The 21,826-nt window shown below is 41.9% G+C and overlaps 1 protein-coding gene and 1 pseudogene across 6 annotated transcripts in view; one reads left to right on the top strand and one right to left on the bottom strand.

Annotated features, from left to right (window-relative positions):
- Positions 1-21,826, bottom strand: part of RHBDL2 (rhomboid like 2) — a 55,767-nt gene that overhangs the window by 8,527 nt on the left and 25,414 nt on the right. For all 6 annotated transcript variants that reach the window (XM_033837653.2, XM_033837667.2, XM_033837666.2 and 3 more), the window contains 3 exons: positions 20,737-21,003; positions 15,867-16,015; positions 11,690-11,802 (listed from right to left, as the gene is read on the bottom strand). In XM_033837653.2, the coding sequence (XP_033693544.1) occupies positions 11,690-11,802; positions 15,867-16,015; positions 20,737-20,982 (508 nt within the window). In that variant the 5' untranslated portion in view covers positions 20,983-21,003. The remainder of the gene's footprint in view (positions 1-11,689; positions 11,803-15,866; positions 16,016-20,736; positions 21,004-21,826) is intronic.
- Positions 16,693-19,222, top strand: LOC109550350 (protein LTO1 homolog pseudogene; annotated as a pseudogene).

The following is a 21,826-nucleotide window of genomic DNA, read 5'->3' as shown; positions in this document are numbered from 1 at the left end:
AAGACCCTTTAAGATTGGACAGGGAAAACAAGGGGGAAGAAGGTCAGGACTTGGGGATCTGGAATAGCAAAGACATAGAAACAAAGTTATATGGATGACTGAAGATCAGTGAGAAGTAGTCCATTAGGATTAAAGCAGTGGTTTTCAAATGTTAACCTACAAACTAGGGCTGAGGTGGTTGTGTCTTAATCATGAGAAATTTATTTTTAAAATACAGATGTCCACTTCTGGCCACAGAGAAGTGCCAAGGATAAAATTTTTCCTCCTGCTTGAAACAGCTGAAAGTAGTGGACAAAATACACGAAACAATGGTCTTCAAGATACTGGACATCAGATAACAAAGGACAGTGAATCCTGAGAAACAAGAAATAAATAAGATGAGTTGACTAATTGCCCAGCTTACTGCCTTGAGAGAGACTGTAGGCTGCAGTACATGAAGGGGGAACCTAGGCAGATCACAGTAAACTTTAAGTTGATGAGATAGAGTCTAGAGTCTAGGTCCATATAGATCCAGGCAGCTATAGAGTTCAGACTGCTTCCAAGTAACTTAACTGAGTTACAGAACAAATCTAAGGAATGTTTATAGGAATATAATAATATCCACCATCCAAAGATAAAATGTCTAGCATCCAGACAAAAATTGTCAGACATGCAAAGAAGCAGGAAAGTATGACCCATAATGAAGTGAAAAAAATCAATTAAAACCTAACAAACCTGGGAATTCCCTAGCGGTCCAGTGGTTAGAACTCCAAGCTCTCACTGCTGAGGGCCTTGGTTCAATCCCTGGTTGGGCAACTAAGATCCCACAAGCCACGTGGCACAGCCAGAAAACAAAAAACAAAAACAAACAGACAAAAAAACCTATCAAAACTAAAAGAAGAGTTACCATATATGATCCAGCAATCCCATTCCTAGGCAAATATCTGGAGAAAACTATAACTTGAAAACATATATGCACGGCAATGTTCACTGCAGTACTAGTTACAATAGCCAAGACATGGAAGCAACCTAAATGTCCATCGACAGATGAACGGATAAAGAAGATGAGGTTAAAAAAAAAAAAAAAAAGAAGTGGTATACATACACAATGGAATAGTACTCAGCCATAAAAAAAGAATGAAAACAATGCCATTTGCAGCAACATGGATGGACATAGAGATTATCATACTACATGAAGTAAGCTAGACAGAAAGACAAATATAATATATCACTTATATGTAGAATCTTTTTTTTAACATCTTTATTGGAGTATAATTGCTTTACAATGGTGTGTTAGTTTCTGCTTTATATGGAATCTTTAAAAAATGATACAAATGAACTTATTTTCAATAGAGAAATAGACGCACGGGCATAGAAAACAAATTTATGGTTATCAAAAGGGAAGGGGGTTAGGGATAAATTAGGAGTTTGAGATTAACATATACACACTATTATATATAAAATAGATAACCAAACCAACAAGGACCTACTGTATAGCACAGGGAAATATACTCAATATCTAGTAGTAACCTATAAGGGAAAAGAATCTGGAAAAAAAAATATATATATATATATGTATATATCTGAATCACTTTGCTGTACACCTGAAACTAACACAATATTGTAAATCAACTATACCTCAATTAAAAAAAATAAAAACCTACCAAAACTGACACAGGTGTAAGATTTAGCAAGTAAGGGCAATAAATAATTATTACAACTATATTCTCTATGTTCAAAAGTTAAATAGCACTATATAAGAAATGAAACAGGCTCAAATCAAACTTCTAAAGATGAAAACTACAATGTCTAAAATGAAAACATAAACTTATTCAGTTGATTGGCTAATTAGACATTGCAGAAGAATAGATTAGTGAACATGAAGACATGGCAATAAAACTATCCAAAATAAAACACACAGAGAAGAATATTTTTTAAAATGCATACAGCATTAATGAGCTATAGGTCAATTTCAAGCAGTCTTCTGATATGTATAATAATAAATACATAATTGGAGTCCCCAGAAAAGAGGAATGAAAGCAGATACAGAAAAAAATACTTGAAGAAATTATGACCAAAGTTTTTCCAAAGTTTTATGAAAACTATAAACCCACAGATCCACGAACCTCAACAAATCCCAAACACAAGAGACGTGAAGAAAAGCACACCAAGGCATAACAAAATCACATTCTCAAAACAGTTAAAATTCTTAAAAGCATCCAGAACAAAAAGACATGCTTCATACTGAGGAACAAAGGTAAGGATGACAACAGATTTCTCATTGGAAACAATGCAAATGAGAAAACAACATTTTAAGGTACTGAAAGAAAAATACTGTCAAGCTATAATTCCAAACCTAATAAAATATATTACAACAATGAAGGCAAAATGAAGATTTTTTTTTCAGACATACAGAGGCTGGAAGAATTGATGACTAACAGACCCATGCTAAAAGAAATGTTAAAGGAAATTCTCAAGAAGACAAAAAAAGATATCAGATGGAAATATGGAGCTACACAAAGGAATGAAGAGCATTAGAAATGGTAAGGATGTGGGCAAATATACAAGATTTTGTTATTATTTAAATCTCTTTAGAAGTTCATTGTTTAACAGTTAAACTATTAGACTAACTACTAGGAATAATAAGTGAACTTATCAAGGTTGGAGGATACAAGATCAATATACGAAAACTCAACTGTATTTCTATGTAATAGCAATGAAAAATCAGACATAGAAATTTTAAAAATAGTACCATTTACAGTACATCAAAAATATGAAATATAGAAATAAATCTGACCCCAAAAATGTGCAAGACCTAAACACTGAAAACTAAAAAAGATGTTGAAAGGAATTTTGAAAGACCTAAATAAATAGAAATCTATACCTTGTTCATGGGTTGGAAGACTCCGATATTGTTAAAATGTCAATTCTCCCCAAGTTGATCTAAAGATTCATTGCAATCCAAATCAAAATCCCAGTAGACTTTTTTGTAGAAATTGACAAACTGATTCTAAAGTTCACATGGAAATGCAAAGGACCTAGAATAACCAAACCAACTTTGAAAAAGAGCAGAGTTGGAGCACTGACACATCCCAATTTCAAGACTTAATAGAAAACTACAGTAATCAAGACAGTATGGTATTGGTGTAAATATATACAAATATATGAGGGAAACACAACAGAAAGTCCAGAAATAAACCCACATATATATGGACAATTGATTCTGACAAGACGCAAAGGCAATTCAGTAAAGAAAGGATTGTCTTCTCAACCAATGATGCTGGAACAGTTAGACATTTACATTCAAAAAAGTGACACTTCAATCCATACCTTGCACCATGTATAAAAATGGATCGTATACCTAGATGTAAAGCCTAAGATTTTAAAACTTCTAGAACAAAACACAGAGAAAATCTTTGTGACCTTGGGCTAGGCAAAATTTCTTAAATATGACACTAAAAGCATAATTCCTAAAATTTAAAAACTGATAAATTATACTTAATCAAAATTCAAAAATTTGACTCTTCAGAAGATACTGTTAAGAGAATGAAAAGACAAGCAGCAAACTAGAAGGCAATATTTGTAAGTCACATATGTGATAAAGAACTTTTAATAGGGACTTCCCTGGTGGCACAGCGGCTAAGAATCCACCTGACAATGCAGGGGACAAGGGTTCAATCCCTGGTCCGGGAAGATCCCACATGCCGCAAAGCAACTAAGCCCGTGTGCCACAACTACTGAGCCTGTGCTCTAGAGCCCATGAGCCCACGTGCCACAACTACTGAAGCCCACGTACTCTAGGGCCTGCATGCCACAACTACTGAGCCCGCATGCTGCAACTACTGAAGACCAAGTGCCTAGAGTCCATGCTCTGCAAGAAGAGAAGCTACCACAATGAGAAGCCCGTGTACTGCAATGAAGAGAATCCCCCTGCTCGCCACAACTAGAGAAAGCCCACATGCAGCAATGAAGACCCAATGCAGCCAAAAAAAAAAAGAAATTGTAATAATAATATATAATAAGGAATGTAAAGGAATGCAATTCAATTTTTTTTTTATTTGGTTGCGCTGGGTCTTAGTTGCAGCAGGCAGGCTCCTTAGTTGCAGCATGTGGGCTTCCTTAGCTGTGGCAGGCAAACCCTTAGTTGCGGCATGCATGTGGGACCTAATTCTCTGACCAGGGATCGAACCCAGGCCCCCTGCATTGGGAGTGCAGAGTCTTAACCAGGAAGTCCCCGTAATTCAATTTTTAAATGGGCAAAAGATTTAAACAGATACTTTACCGAGGAAGATATATGGATAGCAATTGAGCACATTAAAAGATGTTCACCCTGATTCTCATTAGGAAATGCAAATTTAAACCCAATGAGATACCTTTATATACCCAACAGATTGGCTAAAATTAAAAGACTGACCATACCAAGTGTTGATGAGTATATGGAGGAACTGGAACTTATGGTGGGGATGTAAAATGGTACCACTTTGTTACCATGTGACCTAGTAATTCCACTCATAGGTATATACACAAGAGATCCACACAAAAACTTGTACACAAGTGTTTATAGCAGTATTATTCATAATAGCCAAAAAGTGAAAACAACCCAAATGTCCAGCAAATGGTGAATGGATAAAGAAAATGTGGTATATCCATACAATGGAATGTATCCAGCAATAAAAAGGAATGAAGTACTTATACATGTTCCAACATGGATGAAGGATGAAAACATTATGCTAAGTGGAAAAAAGAGTCAAAAAAGATCAAACTTTATGATTCCATTTCTATGAAATGTGCAGAATGGGTAAACCTAAAGAGACAGAAAGTAGATTAGTGGTTGTCTAAGGCTGGGGAAGGGATCTGGGGTGAGGAGTGGGGAGTGACTGCTAATGGGCACAGGGTTTCTTTGGGGCACAAAAATATTCTACATTTAGATTGTGATAAAGAGTGCATAACCCTGTAAATTAATTTTAAAACATTGAATTATACAGTTTAAATGGGTGAACTGTATGGTATATGAATTATATCACAGTAAAGCTATTTTAAAAGTTTGGTAGTTTCTTAAAAGTTAAATGTAACCCCATGATAGAATCCAGCCATTCTATTCCTAGGTATTTACCCAAGAGAACTGAAAACATTTGTCCACACGAAGACTGTACACCAGTGTTCATAGTAGCTTCATCTGTAATAGCCCCAAACTGGAAACAACCCAAATGTCCATCAACAGGAGAATGGATAAACTAATTGCTGTATATTCCCACCATGAAATACTACTCAGCAACAAAAAGGAATCAACTATTCATACACACAACAACATAGACAAACCTCAGAACAATTATGCTGAATAACAGAAGTGACAAAAAAAAAAAGAATACTCCATGATTCCATTTATATAAAATTCTAGAAAATACAGCTGAACCTATGATAATCAGTGGTTGCCCGGGGAAGGTGAGGGAAGGACAGGGAGAGGCAGGAAGGTGAGATTCCAACAGGTTACCGGAAAATGTGGCGGAGAGTAACAATCACTACCTTGACTGTGGTGATAGTTTCATGGTTACATATACACATATCAAAACATCAGCAGTTATTATACGTCAATTATACCTCACTAAACAGAAAAACAAAAGAACACAGATCCTAGGGCCATGTTCTCAGAGATTCTGATTCAGTAGATCTGGGTGGAATCTGAATAACTTTAGTTGTAACAAGCTCTCCAGGTGCTTCTGACCGTCAGTCAGGTTGGGGGACCCTGAGCGGAGTGCAGGCCGGCGCTCCTCAATCTTTACTAATCACGTGTGGATTTGTTCAAATGCAAGTTAGTAGGTCTGGCCTGGGGCTCAAAATTCTGCATTTTAACAAGGTCCCAGTTGATACCAATACTGCTAATTCAAGACCACACTTTGCCAGGAGCAAGGGCAGGGAAACTAAAATGATGTTACATATGAAGGAATCTGGGAAAAAAGCAAAGCAATGGGAGAAATGGATGATAGGGGTCAAAAGGTAAAAATAAAGTATTACTGCTTCCCTCATTTAAAAAAAAAAAAAGCAAAGCAAGAAAGACACTGAGCAGGAAGAAACTTCCAGAGGTGATAGATATGTTTGCAGCATAGAATGTGGTGATGAGTTCACGGGTGTATACTTATGTCCAAATGCATCAAGTTGTATACATTAAATACGTACAAAATTTTGTATGTCAATCACACCTCAAAAGTGATTTTAAAAACATTTTACCTCGTCTCCCTCTAACCTCTTCATATATAATTTCTTTTTTTAAAACATAATAAAGAAGTTTATTCTTCCTTAAAAAAGAAGGAGAAGGAGGAGAAGAAGAAAAGAATGAAAGGCAGTGGGGCCAGACAGTGGAGGGTAACGCAGAGCAATCTTGGACATTTCAGCTTTCTATCGGCCACTGTAAATGTTTTCGCAAGGGTGTAATATGATCTAATCTGTGTTTGAGGAAGGTGACAAGCAGCAGCGTGAAGGAGAGACTCGCATGGCAAAGAGATGCCTGCCAAAAGTTATTGCAAAAATGGGCCGAGGATGTGAACAGGTTATTCACGTTCTCTCCTCTCTCTCTACTCTGAAACTGGGGCAGAGCTGATTCCACAGGCTGAAATCAAGCTGTGGGAGAAGCAGGTATAGGAGCTGGAGCCAGGAAATACGGGTGTGTGCAGGGACAGAAGGAGGAGGTGGGAGAACAGGATCCACAGAGGTAGGAGGGAGGTAGAATGGGGAGCTGCATCACTAAGCCTGGCCAAGCCCATCTCTTTACCATGTCTCATGATGGTTTCCTGCTCTCTGTCCCCCCTGCTCTGGGAAGCAGGCACAGTTGTGATGGGCAAAATTTTGAGCACCACCATGGGTCAGATGGTGTGTCCCACCCACCCACCCCCGCCAAATATGTTGAACTCCTAACCCCCCAGCACCTCGGAATGTGACCTTATGTAGAAATAGGATTGTTGCAGATGTGACTGGTTAAGACGAGGTCATATTGGAGTATGGTGGGCCCCTAAACCAACATGACTGTGTCCTTATAAGCGGAGGAGACAGGGACACATGAAGGGAGAACGCCATATGACAATGGAGGCAGAGGTTGAAATCCTGCAGCTGCAAGGCAAGGAACCCCAAAGACTGATGGCCACCACCAGAAGCCGGGCAGAGGCAAGGACAGGTTCTCCCACATAGGTTCCGGAGGGAGCATGGCCCTTGACACCTGGATTCAGACTTCTAGCCTCCAGAACTGGGAGACAATACAGTTCTACCGTTTTAAGCCATCCAGTCTGTGGCAGCCCTAGGAAACTAATACAACTACCCACTGCAGTATAGGTAAATTCACTTACAAATGACATGTATAGGTACCGCTGCAGTATAGGTATATTCACTTATAAATTACATGTATATGTACCACTACATGTATATGTGTTTAAAAACACAAAAACAGAATTTTAAAGGATGGGCTATATTGGTTACACAACATTTTTAAATTATTTTTACTTCATTAATGATATAAAAAATTCTTATCAAGCAATAAGAAGACATAGAGGAAGCTTAAATGCATATTACTAAGTGAAACCAATCTGAAAAGGCTACATACTGTATGATTCCAATTATATGACATTCCAATTGTATGACATTCTGGAAAAGGAAAACGATGGAGACAGTAAAAAGATCAGTGGTTGCCAGGGGTTGGGGGATGGGGAAGGATGAATGGGTGGATCATAGAGGATTTTTAGGACAGTGAAGTTACTCTGTATGATACTGTGATGATGGATACATGTCAGTATACATTTGTCCAAAACCATAGACTGTACAATACCAAGGGTGAACCCTAGTTTTCATGGACTTTGGTTGATTGTGATACATCAATGCAGGTTAATCAGTTGTAACGAGTGTACCATTCTGTCGATAATGGAGGAGGCTGTGCCTGTGTGGGGGCAGGGGATGAATGGGAAATCTCGGTAGCATCCTCTCAGTTTTGCTGTGAACCCCAAACTGCTCTAAAAAATATTCTTTAAAAAGAAAATCTTTCAATGAACAGTGTTATTAAATAAACTTCATTATTTTTAAAAATCCTGGTTAAATATCATGACACAGAAATGCAAAGACATACTTCTAAGTTCAATTATTTTCCACGGAAGTTTTCTCTTAATCACTGTCATTACCAAAATATAAAATTTAAAAACAATGTCCAGTTTCAAATGGAAGAACTGCATCATTACCTACACTTATTCCAATTATGCAAAAATTTTGTTGTCACGTGGCTATTAATTCCCACCTTCCCTAACATCAGTCATGTGTTCTTGCAAACTAATCAGAAAGTGTTACAGTCAATAAGTTTAAAACCCGCTAAAACTCTTCACTGAGAAATTGTAAATCAGTTGAGAAAATTGTTTCCTGGCTTTTTAAGTGTGAACTTGTGAGAGTTATTGCATCTTCTTCAGGAGCAAAATCACATAATTATGGAATGATTCCCATTGACCAGTTTTCAAAATGCCCCTTTCATAGCATGAGTATCTTTGGAAAAGTAGTTACATTATCACTCCTTAAGAGAAATATACTATTATGTCTTTGAAGAGACATATTTTGTGTTTGTCTTTTCAGCAACATCTGTTAAGTAGCTTACTACTGAAAGCTTTTTGTTATCACAGAAAAAAAGAAAATTAGACACCCATCTTTATGTAAAAGAAAAATGCATAAAGTAATCTTTAAAATGAGCAAAAAATCAGAGGAATCTCTCTCACTGATTCCAGGACTTAAAATATAGCTACAGTGGTACTGACTATGTGGTATTGGTGGAGGGGTAGACACATTGATCAATGAAACAAAAAGGAGAACCCAGAAATTGTTCCACAAAACTACAGCCAGGGCTTCCCTGGTGGCGCAGTGGTTAAGAATCCGCCTGCCAATGCAGGGGACACAGGTTCGAGCCCTGGTCCAGGAAGATCCCACGTGCCACGGAGCATCTAAGCCCGTGCGCCACAACTACTGAGCCTGCACTCTAGAGCCCATGAGCCACAACTACTGAAGCCCGTGCACCTAGAGCCCGTGCTCCGCAACAAGAGAAGCCACCACAATGAGAAGCCCATGCACCGCAACGAAGAGTAGCCCCCTGCTCGCCACGACTAAAGAAAGCCTGCGCACAGCAATGAGGACCCAACACAGCCAAAAATAAATAAATACATTTATTTAAAAAAAAACAAAAAAAACTACAGCCAACTGATTTTTGACAAAGGTATAAAAGCAACTCGGTGAAGGAAGAATAGTCTTTTCAACAGATTGTTCCAGAGTATTTGGATATCCATAGGCAAATAAACAAACAAAAAGAAAATCTAAACATCACACTTTATACAAAAACTAACCAACTCAAACGGATCACATACTTAAATGTAAAGTGCAAAACATAACTTTAGAAGATAACATAGGAGAAAATATTCAAAACAGGGCTGGGTGAAGGGTTCTTAGACATGACACCAAAAGCTCGATTCATAAAAGGAAAAATTGATAAACTGGAATTCATCAAAATTAAAAACATTTGCTCTGTGAAAGACCCTGTTAAGACAATGAAAACACAAGCTACAGATTAAAGAGAATATCTGTAAACTACATATTTGATAAAGGACTGGGATCTGGAATATATGAAGAACTCTCAAAATTCAACAGTTAAAAAAAATCTAATTATTTAGAAAGTGGGCAAAAGACATGAACAGACATTTCACTGAAGAGGATACACAGATGGCGAATAAGCCCATGAAGAGATGTTCAACATCATTAGCCATTAGAGAAATGCAAATTAAGACCATGATGAGATCACACATGTGTGAGCACAGGTAAAATTAAAAATAGTGACTGGGACCTCCCTGGTGGTGCAGTGGTTAAGAATCTGCCTGCCAATGCAGGGGACATGGGTTCGAGCTATGGTCTGGGAAGATCCCACATGCTGCAGAACATCTAAGCCCATGCACCACAACTACTGAGTCCGTGTGCCACAACTACTGAAGCCCATGTGCCTAGAGCCCGTGCTCCGCAACAAGACAAGCCAATGCAATGAGAAGCCTGCACACCACAACAAAGAGTAGCCCCTGCTCACGGCAACTAGAGAAAGCCCACGAGCAGCAACGAAGACCCAACATAGCCAAAAATATTAACTAATTAATTAATTAAAAATAGTCACAAATGCTGGTGAGGATGCAGAAAACTGAATCACTTATACAAACCTGGGAGGAAAGTAAAATGAAACAGCCATTCTGAAAAACACTTTGGCTGGTTCTTAAAAAACTGAATATACAACTACCATACAACCCAACCAACTTGCTCTTGGACATTTATCCTAGAGAAATGAAAACTCATGTTCACAAAACTGTACTTATGTTTGCAAAAACCTGTACACAAATGTTTATAGCAACTTTATTTGTAATAGCCCAAAACTGGAATGTCCTCCAATGAGTGAAGGATTAAACTTGTGGTGCTTTTCCATCCACACCATGGAATACTACTCAGCAATAAAAATGAACTATTGAAACATGCAACAACCTACATGAATTTCCAGAGACTTATGCTGAGTGAAGAAGGCTAATCCTGAATGGCTATATACTGTATTATTCTATTTATATAACATTCTTGAAGTGAGAAAATGATAGACACAACAGATTAGTGGTTGCTAGGGGTAAAGGAACATGTAAGGGGTGGGAGAGAAGAGGGTATGGCTGTAAAAATGCAACTGTGAGGAATCTTTATGGTGTTGGAAATATTTTACTTTGTATCAGTGTAGATGTCCTGATTAGGATACTGTACTATAGTTTTGCAAGCTGTTACCATTGTGGGTAACTGGTTAAAGGGTACATGGAACCTCTAGGTACTTAATTTCTTACAGTGTAAATCTATAATTATCTCAAAATAAAAAGTTTAATTTTTTAAAGTTTCTAAGAAATAAATGGATAGATAGGAATTCTAATATTTTCTGCCCACACCCTAATGAATCATCTTTGGCACACCCAGTATGAGAGATCATTGGCATATGCCGCTAGTCCCAGGGTGATAGTCCCTACCCAGTCTTTGGGTCCCTTTAGCTATTCTCAACATTCTCTTGAAGTTATCTTCCATAAATGCAATCTTGATCACCTTATTTCCCCAAATCATTAGTCTTGACAAATAAGGACCTTCTGGCTTTAGTCCTTTATCCAATATATACACCTGAACACCAAACTACTCAGTTTCCAATGGCACAAAACCCTGTCTGACTGTGAGGTACCTGAGAATGAGCACAAAGACCTCTCTATACACTTATCTTATCTCTAATTAACGTATTTCTAAACTTATCAAGTACCCTAGCACATATGAGGAATGCAATAAATCTTGATTTAAATGTTTATTACTGGGCTTCCCTGGTGGCGCAGTGGTTAAGAATCTGCCTGCCAATGCAGGGGACATGGGTTCAAGCCCTGATCCGGGAAGATCCCACATACCACGGAGCAACTAAGCCCGTGAGAAACAACTACTGAGCCGGCGTGCCTAGAGCCCGTGCTCCACAACAAGAGAAGCCACCGCGGTGAGGAGCCCCTGCTCCCGCAACTATAGAAAGCCCGTGGGCAGCAACGAAGATCCAACGCAGCCAAAATAAATAAATAAAATTTATTTTTAAAAAAATGTTTATTACCTTTGTTTATTACCTCCTAAGAGTCCAGAGGTGTTGATTCTGTGTTGCATTCAGAACACTAACCTGCAATCACTCCTGCCAGGTACACCAGCCCCACGCGGAGGCCTTTGTGGACCATTTCCAAGGGGATACCCAAAACGAGCTGCATAACAAGATTCCCCAGGATGTGCTGAACTCTGCAGAGACAAACACAGTTGTCAAATATTATGACTAGCCCAGGCAGTTATTTCCTTGGGAGATTAACAGGCATTGATGTGTTGTTTCTAGTTAAGAACTTGCTTAACTTGAATTCCACTTTCCAATTTTTTTAGGCGACTTTTTAACAAAATAAAATCTTACACGAAGCCTCAATATGTAAAGCAGATAAAAGGACATTTTAGAAGTACACTTATTTTTTGTTATGGCCGCACTGTGAGGCATGTGGGATCTTAGTTTCCGGATTAGGGATCGAACCCGTGCCCCCTGCAGCGCAAGTGTGGAGTCTCAACCACTGCACCGCCAGGGAAGTCCCAGAAGTATACATTTATTTTATAAGCTCTGTTTTACAACAATTACTGATAATGTCAAACAAAGAGCAATGAGGCTTCTTTAAGGAAAATAAGCTTGCAGTTACGGGGTTTAGATGACAACTGCCATGATATGTCAGCTTCGGCATATGCTTTTGTTTTGGTTGCATAGTAGTACTGAGAAAATACTAATTCACTCATGTTGAGTCTATTTTAATAGATTTTTTTTTTTTTTGGCTGCATTGGGTCTTTGTTGCTGAGCGCGGGCTTCCTCTAGTTGCGGGGAGCGGGGGCTACTCTTCCTTGCAGTGCGTGAACTTCTCATTGTGGTGGCTTCTCTTGTTGTGGAGCACGGGCTCTAGGTGTGCGGGCTTCAGTAGTTGTGGCACGCGGGCTCAGTAATTGTGGCTCACAGGCTCAGTAGTTGTGGTGCATGGCCTTAGTTGCTCCGCGGCATCTTCCTGGACCAGGGCTCGAACCCGTGTCCCCTGCGTTTGCAAGCGGATTCTTAACCACTGCGCCACCAGGGAAGCCCCAAAATTTCAATAGATTTTTAAACAACCTGTCTTGCAAGTTCAGGATAGTCTTTAATGAAACAGAGATGGGAAGAGAAACTTCATTCCCAGTTCTACATTAAAAAGGCTTTTTCTTTTTAAGTTTACCAGAATAAAAAAAAAAGAAGTTACCTAGTAACAATAGCTAAAGTTGGTATCTCCCATGTACCATAATTTGGCATATAACATTTTTGAGTACAGATGCTTTTTATTATACTTTTTAAATAGGGAAAAATATTTTTAAGTGAAATTCACATTATTTTACTTGTCAAACCCCACAAGCATCTCTGGAGAATCTCTGAATGTAATTTAGCAAATTACCACATTACAGTAATCCTTAATTTACTTGCCATGTAGCACAATGCTTTATTTTTTTTAAGAGATTTTGGGTTAAACCAAAAAGTTAAAAAATAACACAGGTGTTGAATCTTCCACAAAGTGCAGCCGCTTTCATATTAGTTTTAGGGATTGTGTTTTTGAATTCTAATTTACTTAAAAGATATCCAGCAGACCACTGAAAAGGTTCTCTGGGCAAACCCTACAGAACAGATTACTTACATTTAGGCCACATGTGCATCCAGCCACAACTATCACTGTACAAGCCATCTTCAAAGACGTGAGACGTAACACATAATTCAGCACAGAACAGCCTAGCCAGCACAGTTACACCAACCTTATGGAGACCTCAGACATAAACAGGTTTTTGAAATATGTGCACCTTGTGAATTAGAACAAGAAGTTCAAAGAAAGCTATCCCGTCCTGTCCTCTGGGAACAGTGTGAGGACAAAGTGACTAATAGCACAAAACCCCAAAGAATCACCCCAAGCACTCTTTCCGCTGCTCAACAGCTAGAGTAGAAGTGGCATAATGCTGAGATCCTGTCATATACCCAGAAGAGAAATACTAATTTTTTTCATCCAAATTCTATGCACCATTCAAGGTCCAGCTTGAATCCATGTCATCTGTGAAGCCATCCCCATCCTGATCATCCCCTTTTTCTGTTTATATTTATGTAGTTAATCCAACATCCATTTCTTTATCCCTTGTCTACCTCCTCTAGTGAGGGTAGAAGAGCTGGTATTGATTTTCCCAATCTCTCTTAGCTAGGGGTAGCCAGGTCATGTAGTCCTGGCCAATGAGACGCAGGTAAGAACACTGCTAGGAGACTTTTAAGAGAGCCTCTATCTAAACAAAAGGGATGGATGTCACCAGTACCTGGTACTACCTCTTCCCCCTTCCTGCTTTGAATGCAGAGCTACAGCAGCCAACTTGCAACCATGACAGAAAGACGAAGGGAAAAGCAGAGATGTCAGCACAGGATCAAGAGTCCTGGCTTCATTAAACAGATGAACCAACCAGCTACCGCTGGGCTTCTTATATGGGCAAAAGATTTACCTACATTTGTTTAGGCCCCTGTTACATTTTCTTGTCACTTGCATCCAAAAGCATCCCTAATTTATACAACCCCATATGTGACATGTCCTACACAGCCTTGCGAATTCTTTTTGAGCACCTTACTATATGTGTCAGACGCTGTAAAAATTGTTAAAACCGTTGTCTCATTTAATCACAGCAACCTTATGAGGTAGGTACTATTACCCCATTTTAGAGATGTGGAAACTGAGGCACAAAGAGGTTAAATAACTACAGTATACTGTAATACTATACTGCCTTGCATTACTATTTAACTGACTGCTCCCCCTTATAATTTTAAAGTCTTTGAGTGCAGAAGCCACATTCGCTTCAAACATACTTGTTAAATGGAAAACTAAAGTGTGGAAGTATCCACAGAAATGGGGCAATTGGTGATTTTGTCCCTAACTTGTCATGCCTCTGAGCCCTGTGTCCTGCCATGGATCCCTATTTAGCCACTGGCCAGAGTTATCTTTCAAGGTCCAGGGCTGGGTAGGTTGCATACATGAAGTTGGCCTCATCTGAAACCCCAGGAGCCCACCAGAGAGGAGGGGCCAGCAGCGAGCTGCTCACTGTCTGCAGTGCGCATGGTGAATCACGGATTCTGAGCAAGGTCAGAAGGCTATTAGCATTTAAGAAACTGTAAGCAGGGACTTCTCTGGTGGTGCAGTGGTTAAGAATCTGTCTGCCAATGCAGGGGATACGGGTTCGAGCCCTGGTCCGCGAAGATCCCACATGCCACGGAGCAACTAAGCCCATGCACCACAACTACTGAGCCTGCGCTCTAGAGCCCGCAAGCCACAACTACTGAGCCTGTGAGCCACAACTACTGAAGCCTGAGCACCTAGAGCCTGTGCTCCTCAACAAGAGAAGCCACAGCAATGAGAAGCCCACACACCACAACGAAGAGTAGCCCCTGCTCACCGCAACTAGAGAAAGCCCGCACGCAGCAACAAAGACCCAACGCAGCCAAAAACAAGTAATTTTTTTTAAAAAACTGTACCTGCCAAAAATGGCAGGCTCCACATCACCTATTGCTTGTATTATTCTAAATGAACATTATTATACACTCATCGAAAGGCTCAGGAATTAATTTTTTAAGTGTTTGGCAGAGGTGTGGAGGATGGCACTGATGATTCACATTTTCAAAGGAACATTTAACAACATCACACAGCTTGAGGGACACACTTCTGGTTTGGTAACGATTTCTCTTTTCATTAATATTCCTACATACATACCAATATTAGGCAGTTACAATGCAATACAAAGTACACTGGACCTAGAGTTAGCACTAATGGGTTGAGATCCTCACTCTACAACTTAGCTGTGGGACATGGAGCAAGAGTCTACATCCCATAAGCCTCAGACACGAAACAGCAGGAGTAATACATGCCTCCTAGGGTTGCCATGAGGCTCAAACAAGATTATGGACGTGAAAGTGCCTGATCAATAATAAAGCACCGGGCTTCCCTGGTGGCGCAGTGGTTGAGAGTCCGCCTGCCGACGCAGGGGACACGGGTTCGTGCCCCGGTCCGGGAAGATCTCACATGCCGCGGAGCAGCTGGGCCTGTGAGCCATGGCCGCTGAGCCTGTGCTCCGCGGCGGGAGAGGCCACAACAGTGAGAGGGCCGCATACCGCAAAAGAAAAAAAATAATAATAAATAAAAAATTTAAAAAAAAATAATAATAAAGCACCGAACAAATGCTCGGGGTTACAATGACTTATAGTCACCTCTGATATCAGTGACTTAACTGTCAGTCCTTACCCAGCATGCACCAGCATGTATGAGATAAACCTCCAGGCTTCCTCCCTCTTCTCAGGACTGTAGATAAAGGGACTCTCCAAGATGCCCGAGTCCAAGGTGATCCACTGTTTCTGCGGCTTCCACACAGCATAGTAAATAAACACTGCCAGCTGACAGGGAGGGGCAGACACAGACGTTAACCACACCTTCTGCAGAGAGAGGCCCCGTTAAAGCGCACGGGCACTACCTCTGTTTCAAACAATTAGCTCTCAAGAGGGCCACTCTCTAGCATGTGCTCAGAAGATGACAGGAATTCAATTCCCTGCCATATATCTGACCCTACAACTGTGGGCGCTTCCTCCAGCGATCAGGAGCAGTTGTAGACCAAACTGCAAAGAAGAATCTTTCGAACCCACTTTCCCCTCTTAAATACCCACTGCCCTCATCTTCCCACACTCACTATTTGGTCGTTCATTTACAACTTAATGTGAAATTAAGTCACTGCTGGCTTCTGAAGAACAGAGGAGGGAAAGGGAAAAATAGTAACTTTGCAGTGGAGAAGCCTGGCAAATATGACCTTAGCCAAGTGATGAAGGTGAACGTCACAGGAATGTCGTGTGGATGTCCCCTGTCCTCTGCTACCTGACGTGATCTGATGAGAAGGGTACTTCACTTCTGTGGTCTTCCTCCCTCAAACCCATAACTTCAGTCTAATCACGAGAAAAACATCAGACATCCCACACTGGGGGACATTCTACAGGATACCCGGCCAGTACTCCTCAAGACTATCAAAGCCATGGAAAGCAAAGACTGAAACTGGGAAGTGGACTTCGCCTCCCCAGGAGTGATGCGTCCGTGCACGAGCCTCGCGGGTCTGCGGCGGCAGACCTCGTAAGGTCTGCCCTTACGAGGGGTGAGGGGTAAGGGCAGGGGCAGGGGCAGGGGCGAGACGGCTGCCGCCACGGTCAGGAGTCAGGACGCATTCGACGCCATCGTGATGGCGGATGAGAGGTTTCACGGGGAAGGGTATCAGGAAGGCTATGAAAAAGGAAGTAGTTTGGGTATGATTGAAGGAAGGCAGCATGGCACGTTTCATGGAGCTAAAATCGGATCTGAGATCAGGTGCTACCAAGGTTTCGCTTTTGCTTGGAGATGTCTCCTGCACGGTTGCTCCACTGAGAAAGACAGCAAATAGATGAAGGTCTTAGAATCGTTGATTGCAATGATTCAGAAATTCCCTTATGATGACCCTTCTTATGATAAACTTCACGAAGACTTAGACAAAACTAGAGGGAAATTTAAGCAGCTTTGTTCATTATTAAACGTTCAGCCCAACTTTAAAATTAGCACAGAAGGTTCTGGACTTTCATTTTGATGACAGACGAACAGACAAAACATCAAGGAACAGATGTTCGTATGTTAAGTGTTTAAAATATGATTAAAGGCAAAACAATGATGGGGGATTCATTGTTTTGCAGGGAGGGTTCCAGCTTGGCCAGTGAAAGGGCTTCCTTCCCCTGAGGTCTGCCTGCATCACCTCGGTGCCCCCCACAGGGCCCCTCCACACAAGCCTATCCTTTGTTGGGTCCTGTCTGCTCTCCAGTCTGAACGCAGCCCTGGCAGAGCCCTCGCCGGGCTGCTGTCTCTGATCCAGGATCCAGGCCGTTGGCTCATGGGTTCTCGCCACCTGGCAGGCCTGGCTGGATATAGACTCAGGTTGGCTCTGGATAGGATAAACCTCTCATTTAACCCCCCCCCAGGCTTTGGTCAGTGCTCAGAGGGACAGTTTTTTAAAAAATGAGAGCCACAGGGTTGACACGAAGCAGGTTAATGGGAAAGAGTGATGGGTACTGTGACATTTATTGACCCTTGAGATGGGCCAGTGCTGTGACCTGCTTCTCATGTTTTATTTAGTCCCTTCAGTAGCCCATGAGGTGGGCGTTATTCCTGTTTTATAGTCGAGGAAACGGAGGCCCAAGAGACTGCCTGGTCCAAGGGCAGTGGGCGGCAGAGTTGGGAATCCAACCCCCATCTCCTGGTGCCCGCTCTGGAACCCGCGGTCGCACCCACAGGCTCGGGGTCCCTGCCCGCAGATCCCCGCTGTGCCCCGTGGAGCCCTGGGGCGTCGCCTGTGGCCATGGACGTGGGCGTCTGGCTGAGAGGAGGAAAGGCCAGCCCTGTCCCCAGGGAGCCGGGACGTGCTCTTCCTGTGTCCCCGGGTGGATGGGGCTCTGCAGCATCAAAAATGGCCAAGGGGAGGGGATTTTAAGGCCACCGCTCTACGTGCAGAAACTTTGGAGCCTTACTGCAGCCTTCCTTTTAGTGTGAGTTCTCTGTCTTCTGCCCGGACTTAAAGGCATCGTCTATACGTGGTGAGGTCCTGGCAGGCCAGTCCCCCATGAGATGCGTGGCTCCCGGGCATTTCTCTGCAAGTGATGGCCCGTGTCCAGGCCCCTCGGGCACCCCGGCCAGAGCCCTCTCCCCACCCGCTACTGGCCCAGGGAGCAGATTTGGAAGCCGTGAGTGAAATTAGCACGCGGGTAGCCGTGAATCTGCTCCAGATTTCAAAATCATTCCAGAGCGTCTGGGTAGACTGTGCTCCCCTGGCAGCTGCTGGGGGGCCTCTGCGGGGCCTGGGACGCTGGCCCTCACCATGTGCCGAGGAGGAAGAAACGGCTTCTAGTTGTTGGAGGACAAGACTCCGCCTTTATCCTGCTTGGTTTTCTTATGTGTGTCTCGCTGTAAGTTCATGGCCTGCAGTCCCAACCTCAGTTCTGCGGAGCCCAGGACCGGGCACATGGCCTCAGATGTGCCTTTGTACAGACACCAGCAGCGCTCATCTCTGGCTGGTGGAATGAAAGGGCTTTTGTTGTCATTTTCCTGGGTGGATTTTTGTGTTTTCTAAACTACCTGTTTGGACAATGTATTATTTTTATAATTGGAGAAAAAATAAACAGTATATTTTAAAGCAAAAAAAAAACAAAAAAAGGACTGAGACACTGTCACAGATCAGAGTAAACTGGGGGGAATGTGAAAATTAAATGCAGCATGATACCCTGGGTTCGAGGGTACAAGAGGGACAGAAAGAGGACACTAATGGAAAAATTGGAAAAGGCCAAATTAAGCCTGTGTTTAGTTAATACTAATATACTAATATGAGTTTCTTAGTTTTGACAAATGTACTATGGAAATATAAGATATTAGCAATGGGAGAAATTGTGTCAGGGGTATATAGGAACTCTCTGTACTATCTCTGCAAATTTTCTGTAAAGCTAAAATTATTCCAAAATAAAAAATTTGTTTTAAAAAAGATTTTTTCTTTTTTTTTGGCCATGCCACATGGCTTGTCAGATCTTAGTTCCCCAACCAGGGATCAAACCCGGGCCCCTGGCAGTGAAAGCGTTGAGTCCTAACCACTGGACTGCGAGAGAATTCCCAAATATGTTTAAAAATTTTTAATTAGGAAATTCTCTGGTGGTCCAGTGGTAAAGAATCCACCTTCCAATGCAGGGGACGCGGGTTTGATCCCTGGTTGGGGAACTAAGATCCCACATGCCGTGGAGCAACTAAGCCTGTGCGCCACAACTAGAGAGAAGCCTGCAAGGTGCAACAAAAAAAAAGACCTTGCATGCCGCAACTAAGACCCAACGCAACCAAAAAAATTAATTAAATAAATAAAATAATTTTTTTTAAAAAATGGCCTTTGGCCTTCAACTATAAGTCTTACCCCCAAGTCTCCAGTCCTGGCCTACTCTGTAGATTTTTTTTTTTTTTTTTTTTTTTTTTTCTGCGGCACGCGGGCCTCTCACTGTTGCGGCCTCTCCCATTGCGGAGCACAGGCTCCGGACGCTCAGGCTCAGCGGCCATGGCTGACGGACCCAGCCGCTCCACGGCACGTGGGATCCTCCCGGACCGGGGCACGAACCTGTGTCCCCTGCATCGGCAGGCGGACTCTCAACCACTGCGCCACCAGGGAAGCCCCTACCCTGTAGATTTTAAACTTGCCAAGCCTCCACAATTACATGAGCCAATTCCTTAAAATAAATCAATCTCTCTCTCTCCATATACATGTGTAGGTAGATAGATGATAGATACATAGATAGATAATGTGTGTGTGTGTGCGGGTGTATACATCCTATTGGTTCTGCTTCTTTAAAGAATCCTGACTAATACAGTCCCTGATAAGGAAGTTGAGGCATCAGTGGGAATTAAGAGGATGACTTCCTAATGGCCCTAAAGTCACACCCCACAGGCAGCCATCCTCTGTCAATTCCTTTATGAGGCATCATGGTGTGGGAGAAAAAGCTGGGTGAGATAAGGCTCAGGAGAAGCCCAGTCCTGGCCAAGTAAATCGCCCCATGTCTATGGGCCTTGCACTCTTTTCTGGAAAACAAAAGGGCGCACTAGACCAGAGTCTGAAACCCACTACATGCTGCCCATAGTAGACATCATTACAGGATCCCATTTTTTTCCTACTGAAATCTGGAGGCAACTTATAATTCTTCTAAACATATGGCTCCTGATAGACCTTACCAATCAATCAAAGTTGGTTCATGAGATCAAACCCATTTGCAACCCCAAAATCATTTGATTTCTAAAGTCCCCACAAACTAAAATGAAACGAAACCACTAAAACTGTGGTCACTGCTGGGCAGGGGAGTTGTTTGAAAAATAAAACTCAACCCTTGCCTAAAAGTGACTGGGAACATAAGAAAAACCTGGGAAGGGAACTCTGGAGAGGGTGAGGTCGAGTTCTGGGTGTGCTGTACTTGCCACCGCCAAGCTCTCCTCTTACGTTTTTCAGTCTTTATCTAGACCTGATCTAAAGCCGCAGTGTGTGTGCAACCCCCCAGAGGTCCTTGCACCAGTGCCCACCACCCCGAATGCTTACCTCAGCAATGCTGATGGAGATGATGAACACAGGGGGTGGGAGGCAGTTCGCTCTTTCCAGGTATGTTCTTCGCACCGGTTCAGGAAGCATCCATTTTGAGACAATCCTGTGGACCTTTTTAAGCCTGAAGGGATCTTTACCTGCCCTGTCCGCTCTCAGTTTCTCCTCTTGCAGCATTTCTTTCATCTCTCTATCCCTATTTAGATTCACGTCTTCTTCCATTTCCAAATTATGAGCAGCAGCCATTATCCTGGGTCCACCCTCCACCTGAAAGGGACATGAATGTCAGGGAAAAACAGATGACCCTATAGTGTTCGGGCCATGGCTCTTTCCTGGGCTCTCTGGCATAACCATTGGTTTCCAATGCCTTTCCTGTGTGTTAATAGAAGGCAGCTGAAGATCTGGTGCCCAAACATAGATAATATCCATACCCTCGTCACCAGTGTGCAATGGTGAGAAAGCACTAGAGTCTCCCCAGTGGAGGGAGAGGACTCCCCAGAAGTCATTTATGGATTCACCTATTGACACCACCCAAAGGATGGACTGGAAATTTGGGATGGCAACTCTACCTCATATACCGATTCCTTCCCCTCTGCCACTGACTCTCAAAGCAACCGCTAGTGTAAGAAGTAGCTTTGCCACGAGGTGAAGTATCTCAGAGCCCAAACCACTGCATAACTGAACTCAGTTTTGTCCAGCTTAAGTAAATAATCTCCTTTCCCTTCTTAGTTTCATCTTGCTTCTGCTCCCAGGCCAAACACAGATCTCTAGTTTCTGATTCAGAATCAAAAATGATTTACTGAGCATTGACTATATATCAGGTACTATGCTAGGGGCCCCATTATAGGTTAAAATTTTCGCTTCCCATTCCCCCCTCAAAAATGATTTAAACCCACATCTTCTCCTTCTAAATTATCAGAATTTATTTATTTATTTATCTCCTTCTAAAATGCCACCTTGCCCATTCTGTAGCACTTGGGAATTAAGTAGACCCTTCCTTACTGGTTCTCCAGATACAACATTAACACCCTCGCTAAAACACATCCTTCCAACAATTCTCTGACATCTGACACTCTTGGCTGAGTTCCTA

This window comes from Tursiops truncatus, chromosome 1 (genome assembly GCF_011762595.2).
Source record: "Tursiops truncatus isolate mTurTru1 chromosome 1, mTurTru1.mat.Y, whole genome shotgun sequence".
NCBI lineage: Eukaryota > Metazoa > Chordata > Mammalia > Artiodactyla > Delphinidae > Tursiops > Tursiops truncatus.
This window is presented reverse-complemented; position numbering and strand designations above follow the sequence as displayed.